We start from the raw sequence: 11,630 nt of genomic DNA, 5'->3' as shown, positions 1-11,630 counted from the left end.
AAACAGAAATAAGCACTTTTCAAAAACAAACTTCAAATCATGTTGAAATACAGAAATAAGCACTTTTCAAAAACAAGCTCCAAATCATGTTGAAATACAGAAATAAACACTTTTCCATAAACAAGCTCTAAATCATGTTTGATGCACTCTGTAAGTGAATTTTTTTTCAGTACTGTTTAATCAGGATGATAGGAACACTGTGGACAGTTTTCAGCAAGTTGCAACATTGGAATACAGAAATAAACACTTTTCCAAAAACAAGCTCTAAATCATGTTGAAAAACAGAAATAAGCACTTTTCAAAAACAAGCTTCAAATCATGTTGAAATACAGAAATAAGCACTTTTCAAAAACAAGCTCCAAATCATGTTGAAATACAGAAATAAACACTTTTCCATAAACAAGCTCTAAATCATGTTTGATGCACTCTGTAAGTGAATTTTTTTTCAGTACTGTTTAATCAGGATGATAGGAACACTGTGGACAGTTTTCAGCAAGTTGCAACATTGAAATACAGAAATAAACACTTTTCCAAAAACAAGCTCTAAATCATGTTGAAAAACAGAAATAAGCACTTTTCAAAAACAAACTTCAAATCATGTTGAAATACAGAAATAAGCACTTTTCAAAAACAAGCTCCAAATCATGTTGAAATACAGAAATAAACACTTTTCCATAAACAAGCTCTAAATCATGTTTGATGCACTCTGTAAGTGAATTTTTTTTCAGTACTGTTTAATCAGGATGATAGAAACACTGTGGACAGTTTTCAGCAAGTTGCAACATTGAAATACAGAAATAAACACTTTTCCAAAAACAAGCTCTAAATCATGTTGAAAAACAGAAATAAGCACTTTTCAAAAACAAGCTTCAAATCATGTTGAAATACAGAAATAAGCACTTTTCAAAAACAAGCTCCAAATCATGTTGAAATACAGAAATAAACACTTTTCCATAAACAAGCTCTAAATCATGTTTGATGCACTCTGTAAGTGAATTTTTTTTCAGTACTGTTTAATCAGGATGATAGAAACACTGTGGACAGTTTTCAGCAAGTTGCAACATTGAAATACAGAAATAAACACTTTTCCAAAAACAAGCTCTAAATCATGTTGAAAAACAGAAATAAGCACTTTTCAAAAACAAGCTTCAAATCATGTTGAAATACAGAAATAAGCACTTTTCAAAAACAAGCTCCAAATCATGTTGAAATACAGAAATAAACACTTTTCCATAAACAAGCTCTAAATCATGTTTGATGCACTCTGTAAGTGAATTTTTTTTCAGTACTGTTTAATCAGGATGATAGGAACACTGTGGACAGTTTTCAGCAAGTTGCAACATTGAAATACAGAAATAAACACTTTTCCAAAAACAAGCTCTAAATCATGTTGAAAAACAGAAATAAGCACTTTTCAAAAACAAACTTCAAATCATGTTGAAATACAGAAATAAACACTTTTCCATAAACAAGCTCTAAATCATGTTTGATGCACTCTGTAAGTGATTTTTTTTCAGTACTGTTTAATCAGGATGATAGGAACACTGTGGACAGTTTTCAGCAAGTTGCAACATTGAAATACAGAAATAAACACTTTTCCAAAAACAAGCTCTAAATCATGTTGAAAAACAGAAATAAGCACTTTTCAAAAACAAGCTTCAAATCATGTTGAAATACAGAAATAAGCACTTTTCAAAAACAAGCTCCAAATCATGTTGAAATACAGAAATAAACACTTTTCCATAAACAAGCTCTAAATCATGTTTGATGCACTCTGTAAGTGAATTTTTTTTCAGTACTGTTTAATCAGGATGATAGAAACACTGTGGACAGTTTTCAGCAAGTTGCAACATTGAAATACAGAAATAAACACTTTTCCAAAAACAAGCTCTAAATCATGTTGAAAAACAGAAATAAGCACTTTTCAAAAACAAGCTTCAAATCATGTTGAAATACAGAAATAAGCACTTTCAAAAACAAGCTCCAAATCATGTTGAAATACAGAAATAAACACTTTTCCATAAACAAGCTCTAAATCATGTTTGATGCACTCTGTAAGTGAATTTTTTTTCAGTACTGTTTAATCAGGATGATAGGAACACTGTGGACAGTTTTCAGCAAGTTGCAACATTGAAATACAGAAATAAACACTTTTCCAAAAACAAGCTCTAAATCATGTTGAAAAACAGAAATAAGCACTTTTCAAAAACAAACTTCAAATCATGTTGAAATACAGAAATAAACACTTTTCCATAAACAAGCTCTAAATCATGTTTGATGCACTCTGTAAGTGATTTTTTTTCAGTACTGTTTAATCAGGATGATAGGAACACTGTGGACAGTTTTCAGCAAGTTGCAACATTGAAATACAGAAATAAACACTTTTCCAAAAACAAGCTCTAAATCATGTTGAAAAACAGAAATAAGCACTTTTCAAAAACAAGCTTCAAATCATGTTGAAATACAGAAATAAGCACTTTTCAAAAACAAGCTCCAAATCATGTTGAAATACAGAAATAAACACTTTTCCATAAACAAGCTCTAAATCATGTTTGATGCACTCTGTAAGTGAATTTTTTTTCAGTACTGTTTAATCAGGATGATAGAAACACTGTGGACAGTTTTCAGCAAGTTGCAACATTGAAATACAGAAATAAACACTTTTCCAAAAACATGCTCTAAATCATGTTGAAAAACAGAAATAAGCACTTTTCAAAAACAAGCTTCAAATCATGTTGAAATACAGAAATAAGCACTTTCAAAAACAAGCTCCAAATCATGTTGAAATACAGAAATAAACACTTTTCCATAAACAAGCTCTAAATCATGTTTGATGCACTCTGTAAGTGAATTTTTTTTCAGTACTGTTTAATCAGGATGATAGGAACACTGTGGACAGTTTTCAGCAAGTTGCAACATTGGAATACAGAAATAAACACTTTTCCAAAAACAAGCTCTAAATCATGTTGAAAAACAGAAATAAGCACTTTTCAAAAACAAGCTTCAAATCATGTTGAAATACAGAAATAAGCACTTTTCAAAAACAAGCTCCAAATCATGTTGAAATACAGAAATAAACACTTTTCCATAAACAAGCTCTAAATCATGTTTGATGCACTCTGTAAGTGAATTTTTTTTCAGTACTGTTTAATCAGGATGATAGGAACACTGTGGACAGTTTTCAGCAAGTTGCAACATTGAAATACAGAAATAAACACTTTTCCAAAAACAAGCTCTAAATCATGTTGAAAAACAGAAATAAGCACTTTTCAAAAACAAACTTCAAATCATGTTGAAATACAGAAATAAGCACTTTTCAAAAACAAGCTCCAAATCATGTTGAAATACAGAAATAAACACTTTTCCATAAACAAGCTCTAAATCATGTTTGATGCACTCTGTAAGTGAATTTTTTTTCAGTACTGTTTAATCAGGATGATAGAAACACTGTGGACAGTTTTCAGCAAGTTGCAACATTGAAATACAGAAATAAACACTTTTCCAAAAACAAGCTCTAAATCATGTTGAAAAACAGAAATAAGCACTTTTCAAAAACAAGCTTCAAATCATGTTGAAATACAGAAATAAGCACTTTTCAAAAACAAGCTCCAAATCATGTTGAAATACAGAAATAAACACTTTTCCATAAACAAGCTCTAAATCATGTTTGATGCACTCTGTAAGTGAATTTTTTTTCAGTACTGTTTAATCAGGATGATAGAAACACTGTGGACAGTTTTCAGCAAGTTGCAACATTGAAATACAGAAATAAACACTTTTCCAAAAACAAGCTCTAAATCATGTTGAAAAACAGAAATAAGCACTTTTCAAAAACAAGCTTCAAATCATGTTGAAATACAGAAATAAGCACTTTTCAAAAACAAGCTCCAAATCATGTTGAAATACAGAAATAAACACTTTTCCATAAACAAGCTCTAAATCATGTTTGATGCACTCTGTAAGTGAATTTTTTTTCAGTACTGTTTAATCAGGATGATAGGAACACTGTGGACAGTTTTCAGCAAGTTGCAACATTGAAATACAGAAATAAACACTTTTCCAAAAACAAGCTCTAAATCATGTTGAAAAACAGAAATAAGCACTTTTCAAAAACAAACTTCAAATCATGTTGAAATACAGAAATAAGCACTTTTCAAAAACAAGCTCCAAATCATGTTGAAATACAGAAATAAACACTTTTCCATAAACAAGCTCTAAATCATGTTTGATGCACTCTGTAAGTGAATTTTTTTTCAGTACTGTTTAATCAGGATGATAGAAACACTGTGGACAGTTTTCAGCAAGTTGCAACATTGAAATACAGAAATAAACACTTTTCCAAAAACAAGCTCTAAATCATGTTGAAAAACAGAAATAAGCACTTTTCAAAAACAAGCTTCAAATCATGTTGAAATACAGAAATAAGCACTTTTCAAAAACAAGCTCCAAATCATGTTGAAATACAGAAATAAACACTTTTCCATAAACAAGCTCTAAATCATGTTTGATGCACTCTGTAAGTGAATTTTTTTTCAGTACTGTTTAATCAGGATGATAGGAACACTGTGGACAGTTTTCAGCAAGTTGCAACATTGAAATACAGAAATAAACACTTTTCCAAAAACAAGCTCTAAATCATGTTGAAAAACAGAAATAAGCACTTTTCAAAAACAAACTTCAAATCATGTTGAAATACAGAAATAAACACTTTTCCATAAACAAGCTCTAAATCATGTTTGATGCACTCTGTAAGTGATTTTTTTTTCAGTACTGTTTAATCAGGATGATAGGAACACTGTGGACAGTTTTCAGCAAGTTGCAACATTGAAATACAGAAATAAACACTTTTCCAAAAACAAGCTCTAAATCATGTTGAAAAACAGAAATAAGCACTTTTCAAAAACAAGCTTCAAATCATGTTGAAATACAGAAATAAGCACTTTTCAAAAACAAGCTCCAAATCATGTTGAAATACAGAAATAAACACTTTTCCATAAACAAGCTCTAAATCATGTTTGATGCACTCTGTAAGTGAATTTTTTTTCAGTACTGTTTAATCAGGATGATAGAAACACTGTGGACAGTTTTCAGCAAGTTGCAACATTGAAATACAGAAATAAACACTTTTCCAAAAACAAGCTCTAAATCATGTTGAAAAACAGAAATAAGCACTTTTCAAAAACAAGCTTCAAATCATGTTGAAATACAGAAATAAGCACTTTTCAAAAACAAGCTCCAAATCATGTTGAAATACAGAAATAAACACTTTTCCATAAACAAGCTCTAAATCATGTTTGATGCACTCTGTAAGTGAATTTTTTTTCAGTACTGTTTAATCAGGATGATAGGAACACTGTGGACAGTTTTCAGCAAGTTGCAACATTGGAATACAGAAATAAACACTTTTCCAAAAACAAGCTCTAAATCATGTTGAAAAACAGAAATAAGCACTTTTCAAAAACAAGCTCCAAATCATGTTGAAATACAGAAATAAGCACTTTTCAAAAACAAGCTCCAAATCATGTTGAAATACAGAAAGAAACACTTTTCCATAAACAAGCTCTAAATCATGTTTGATGCACTCTGTAAGTGAATTTTTTTTCAGTACTGTTTAATCAGGATGATAGGAACACTGTGGACAGTTTTCAGCAAGTTGCAACATTGAAATACAGAAATAAACACTTTTCCAAAAACAAGCTCTAAATCATGTTGAAAAACAGAAATAAGCACTTTTCAAAAACAAACTTCAAATCATGTTGAAATACAGAAATAAGCACTTTTCAAAAACAAGCTCCAAATCATGTTGAAATACAGAAATAAACACTTTTCCATAAACAAGCTCTAAATCATGTTTGATGCACTCTGTAAGTGAATTTTTTTTCAGTACTGTTTAATCAGGATGATAGAAACACTGTGGACAGTTTTCAGCAAGTTGCAACATTGAAATACAGAAATAAACACTTTTCCAAAAACAAGCTCTAAATCATGTTGAAAAACAGAAATAAGCACTTTTCAAAAACAAGCTTCAAATCATGTTGAAATACAGAAATAAGCACTTTTCAAAAACAAGCTCCAAATCATGTTGAAATACAGAAATAAACACTTTTCCATAAACAAGCTCTAAATCATGTTTGATGCACTCTGTAAGTGAATTTTTTTTCAGTACTGTTTAACTTCTAACGAGTACGGATCCCGGATCCGGGTTTGAAAATAGACAACTTACGGTGATCGCCACAAATAGTCATATTAAACATTCATGAAAATAAAAGTGTCTCACATGCTTCAAAAGCCTTGAATCTTGCTAATCTAACTGCGTTGTCAGATTTAAAAAATGATTTACTGCGAAAGAATAGGATGTGATTATCTGAGCTCAGCGCTCCATAAATAAATACTTTTCCAACCAGCACCAGCGTAACATTATCACAGATTGCATTGAAAGAAATGGTTTACCTGTGGAAAATCTTCTCTGGTTGCAATCCCAAGGCTCATTGTTACACACTGAATGGTCTTTTGTTCGGTTAAATCCATTTTTTATAGCCTAAAACGAAACATTTTGTGAACGCTTATGTCGTTGAATTTCATGTCATAAAAGTTTTGGCGAAACATCCGACCTAAATACACTGACTAAACCTGACGTTATCCAGTCAAGTTAGGTTTCATTGAAATCAACTGTTTGTTTGTAACACAACCAAACTTGATGGGCCATTTTGCGGGACGTATTGATCCGAAAAAAACGATTGGAAGACAACGACCTCCGACCTCATTTGCTCACCAATCGGATGACCATTGTCTCTTTGATTGACTGTATTTTAACCCAATGACCACTCATCGTCTTGAAATCTAGCTGGTTAGATAGCCAATGAACAGAGGTAAAAGGCACTATCAAATGGTAATTTGTTTGGAGACGAACTCACTTGGAGAACGTGTGCGCAACAGGAGTCTTTTGAAATCGCATTTCAACGACGACGGACTGAAAGCTATTACGCGCAGTGTTATTTCGGCAACGTGCATCTTCAACTATATTTTCATCGAAAATCATGGCGAATAAGTCTGGGAAAGCTAAGTCCAAGACCAGATATAGCAATGTAGAGGCAATTTTAGAAGAAATTGATCGTGATTCGGATACAGAAATGTTATCTGACGACGAATCTGTGGGAGCTGCCTCTTATGATTCTGAAACGGAGGCATATTTCTTGGAAGGAGAGGATATCGTTTTGGATTGGTAAGTTCTCGTCATGCTAATGCCGTTGTTTGTAATATAAAATGTTATTTGTGATAGTATTTACGTTTTAGTTGCAATATATGCAAATGTTATGAAATTTGTAACGTACACGTGGCCTATTCATTGTGAGGGTACGCTTGTAAGCATGTAGCATGTGTACTGTACTTTGAAAATATTATGGTAGCATTGCCACATATGTTTTGAGACCAGTGTGTCTTTTATTCCCTGTTCTCTCTCTAAATAAAAATGTCTTTCTGTAGAATGTAGCAGCCAACACAAACAGCTAGCCAGCATGTGTACTGTACTTTGATAGTATTATGGTAGCATTGCCACACACTGGTCTCAAAACATATGTGGCAATGCTACCATAATACTATCAAAGTACAGTACACATGCTGGCTAGCTGTTTGTGTTGGCTGCTACATTCTACAGAAAGACATTTTTATTTAGAGAGAGAACAGGGAATAAAAGACACACTGGTCTCAAAACATATGTGGCAATGCTACCATAATACTATCAAAGTACAGTACACATGCTGGCTAGCTGTTTGTGTTGGCTGCTACATTCTACAGAAATACATTTTTATTTAGAGAGAGAACAGGGAATAAAAGACATATGTTTTGAGACCAGTGTGTCTTTTATTCCCTGTTCTCTCTCTAAATAAAAATGTCTTTCTGTAGAATGTAGCAGCCAACACAAACAGCTAGCCAGCATGTGTACTGTACTTTGATAGTATTATGGTAGCATTGCCACATATGTTTTGAGACCAGTGTGTCTTTTATTCCCTGTTCTCTCTCTCTCTATATATATATAAATAAAAATGCATATGTTTATTATACCTGTTGATACAGGGCTCATATGTGAAACTATTCTAATTGATTCACAGTGGCACTGATTCCGACTGGGAGCCCCCAGCAGAGCCCCCAGCAGAGCCCCCAGCGCCAACTTGTTCTTCCAGCCGGACCCCTGCTGTCTCAGGGCCATCTACCGGTGTGAGGGCACCGACAAAGAGGCGGAAGAGGGGAAGTGTGCCACCTGCTAGAGAAGGGACAGAAGGGCGTTGGCACACTGTCCTGGAAGATGATGTGGAGCCACCCCAGCCAACTTTCCGACCGAAAAGGGAGCCTGGACCTCAGGTGAACGCGAGCACAACATACAGCCCACTTGAGCTTTTCCAGTTGTTTTTCACCCATTCTGTTGTAGGTTCACTCGTGTCTAACACGAATAAGTTTGGGAAGAAGAAGCAGGCAGGCAAAAAGGTAGCATGGAAGCCCGTATCCATGTCAGACTTTTACTGCTACCTTTCACTGGTCATCTACATGGGGCTGGTGAAGCTGAAAAGCCTGACTGACTACTGGAAGACGTCATCACTCTACCAACTGCCTTTCCCCATGGCTGTTATGTCCTGCAAAAGGTTTCTGGTTGTTTCACAGGCTCTTCACATCAGTGACCCAAAGGTTGATGAAGAGAATGACAAGAAGAAAGGCACAGCAACGTTTGATAGACTGTGCAAAATCAAACCTCTCTACTCCAGCATTGTTGAGGCCTGCAAGACCTACTTTCAGCCAGCCCAGAACGTGTCAATAGATGAGAGGATGGTAGCCTCAAAGGCCAGAATTGGCCTCAAACAATACATGCGTAACAAGCCAACCAAGTGGGGTTACAAGCTGTTTGTTTTGGCTGATTCTGTGTGTGCCTACACATGCAATTTCTTTGTCTATGAGGGGAAGAACACTTGTGCAAGTGGTAAGGGACTTAGCTATGACTCTGTGATGGAGTTATTGGATTTCCAACTGCTAGGGAAGGGCTACAAACTGTTTGTGGATAACTTCTACACAAGCCCTACCCTGTTCACAGACCTGAGGAAGCGGGAAGTGTGGGCTTGTGGCACCATTCGCACCAACCGGGTGGGCTTTCCGAAGACCAAGGTGAACGACATGCCGAAGCGGGCTGAGCGGGGGGCCATGCGATGGATACGCGAAGATGGTCTGCTTTTTGTAAAGTGGATGGACACCAGGGAAGTCGTGATGTGTTCAACTATACACAAGTCCTTCAATGGGGATCATGTTGCCCGGCGTATCAAGGATGGTACTGGGCATTGGACCACCAAAAATGTCCCCATTCCAACTGCAGTGAAGGACTACAACAAGAGCATGGGAGGTGTGGACCTATCAGATGCGCTAATAGGCTATTATAATGTTCTGCATAAAACAATGCGATGGTACAAGACTTTCTTCTATCATTTTGTCGACATTGCTGTGGTGAATGCATTCATCCTACATAAGGAAATGGCTAAGAGCTGTGGAAAGCCCTTCCTCACACAGAAAGCCTTCAGAGAGCAGCTCATCAAGGAGCTTGCTGGCTACAGCACCACTGCACCAAGCCCTGTTCCTTCTGCTCCTGCCACAAGTGTTCATCTGCCCAGATATATTTGTGCAGACATGAATGTGCCTAAGGGCCAAAAGGGCACAGCATGGAGGCGTTGCTGTGTTGTTTGCAAGATGAAGTCGCCCATCACATGCACCACATGCTCGGTGACCCTTTGCTTTACATCAGAGAGAGACTGCTATGGCATCTGGCATCAGCAGCAGAATATTGTGTAGAGCTTTGGCAAAGTGGGTGGGGTTATGTTATATCTGGAGTACTGTTCCTGTCTTATCCTGTGTGAATTTAAGTATGCTCTCTCTTTCTCTCCTTCTTTCTCTGAGGACCTGAGCCCCAGGACCATGCGTCAGGACCCCTTGGCATGATGACTCCTTGCTGTCCCCAGTCCACCCGACCTTGCTGCTGTTCCAGTTTCAACTGTTCTGCCTGCAGCTATGGAACCCTACCTAAACTGTTCATTTCTACTCTTGAGGTGCTGTCCTGTTGCACCCTCTACAACCACTGTGATATCTACCCGGCACAGCCAGAAGAGGACTGGCCACCCCTCATAGCCTGGTTCCTCTCTAGGTTTCTTCCTAGGTTTTGCCTTTCTAGGGAGTTTTTCCTAGCCACCGTGCTTCTACACCTGCATTGCTTGCTGTTTGGGGTTTTAGGCTGGATTTCTGTATTGCACATTGAGATATTAGCTGATGTAGGAAGGGCTATGTAAATACATTTGATTTGATAGAGGACTGAGGGTCTTCCAAGTATTGAAAGTGTAAATAGTCAACCATGTTATTTTGTAAATGTATATTTTATTCATTTTTTGGAAAACATTTTTATAAGAGAAATTCCAATATTTTCTTTATAAAAAAAAATCCTAATATTTTTTTTATTTTTTTTCATAGATTTTATTTGGGGGGGTGTTAGAATACCATTTAGGTATTTTGTATATAGTTATTTGTTTCAGAATGTATACCTTCACCAATTTGGCCACTTGGGTACATTTTGGCTACTTGTGTGGGACACCTGGGTGACCTCATGATAAATGTCATGTAGCACACTCATTTTGGAAGTTATCATTCTGAAACTTTGCACAAGCACTGTTGCCTTCTTATGTTTTGCACTGAAATTGTTCCCACATTCATATCTAGATGTTTGTTTTATCTTGTTCATTTTTATTATGATGATACAACAATTAAAATGAAAAAACGTATGTTTTTTTCATTGTATTATCTAAACCAGATCTATTGTGTTATGTTCTCCTACATTCAATTCACATTTACACAAAATTCAGAGTGTTTGCTTTCAAATGGTACCAAGAATATGCATATCCTTGCTCCTGGGCCTGAGCTAGAGACAGTTAGATTTGGGTATGTCTTCAGGCGGAAATTGAAGGGAGGGGGGGGGGTATTCCCAAGAGGTTAATCAGGATGATAGAAACACTGTGGACAGTTTTCAGCAAGTTGCAACATTGAAATACAGAAATAAACACTTTTCCAAAAACAAGCTCTAAATCATGTTGAAAAACAGAAATAAGCACTTTTCAAAAACAAGCTTCAAATCATGTTGAAATACAGAAATAAGCACTTTTCAAAAACAAGCTCCAAATCATGTTGAAATACAGAAATAAACACTTTTCCATAAACAAGCTCTAAATCATGTTTGATGCACTCTGTAAGTGAATTTTTTTTCAGTACTGTTTAATCAGGATGATAGGAACACTGTGGACAGTTTTCAGCAAGTTGCAACATTGAAATACAGAAATAAACACTTTTCCAAAAACAAGCTCTAAATCATGTTGAAATACAGAAATAAGCACTTTTCAAAAACAAGCTCAAAATCATGTTGAAATACAGAAATAAACACTTTTCCATAAACAAGCTCTAAATCATGTTTGATGCACTCTAAGTGAATTTTTTTTCAGTACTGTTTAATCAGGATGATAGGAACACTGTGGACAGTTTTCAGCAAGTTGCAACATTGAAATACAGAAATAAACACTTTTCCAAAAACAAGCTCTAAATCATGTTGAAAAACAGAA

At 35.4% G+C, this 11,630-nt stretch overlaps 1 protein-coding gene across 1 annotated transcript; it reads left to right on the top strand.

The window, feature by feature from the left end:
• The first annotated feature begins 6,640 nt into the window (after nucleotides 1-6,640).
• Nucleotides 6,641-10,827, top strand: LOC139567228 (piggyBac transposable element-derived protein 4-like). Its single transcript, XM_071388702.1, has 2 exons — nucleotides 6,641-7,222; nucleotides 8,109-10,827. The coding sequence occupies exons 1-2, from the start codon at nucleotides 7,038-7,040 to the stop codon at nucleotides 9,823-9,825; spliced, it is 1,902 nt and encodes a 633-aa protein (XP_071244803.1). The 5' UTR covers nucleotides 6,641-7,037; the 3' UTR covers nucleotides 9,826-10,827.
• The last annotated feature ends 803 nt before the right edge of the window (nucleotides 10,828-11,630 follow it).

The sequence above is a fragment of the Salvelinus alpinus genome, unplaced genomic scaffold (genome assembly GCF_045679555.1).
Source record: "Salvelinus alpinus unplaced genomic scaffold, SLU_Salpinus.1 scaffold_117, whole genome shotgun sequence".
NCBI classification, from domain to species: domain Eukaryota; kingdom Metazoa; phylum Chordata; class Actinopteri; order Salmoniformes; family Salmonidae; genus Salvelinus; species Salvelinus alpinus.
Note: the sequence above shows the minus strand (reverse complement) of the source record. Positions and strands in the feature narration are given on the sequence as shown.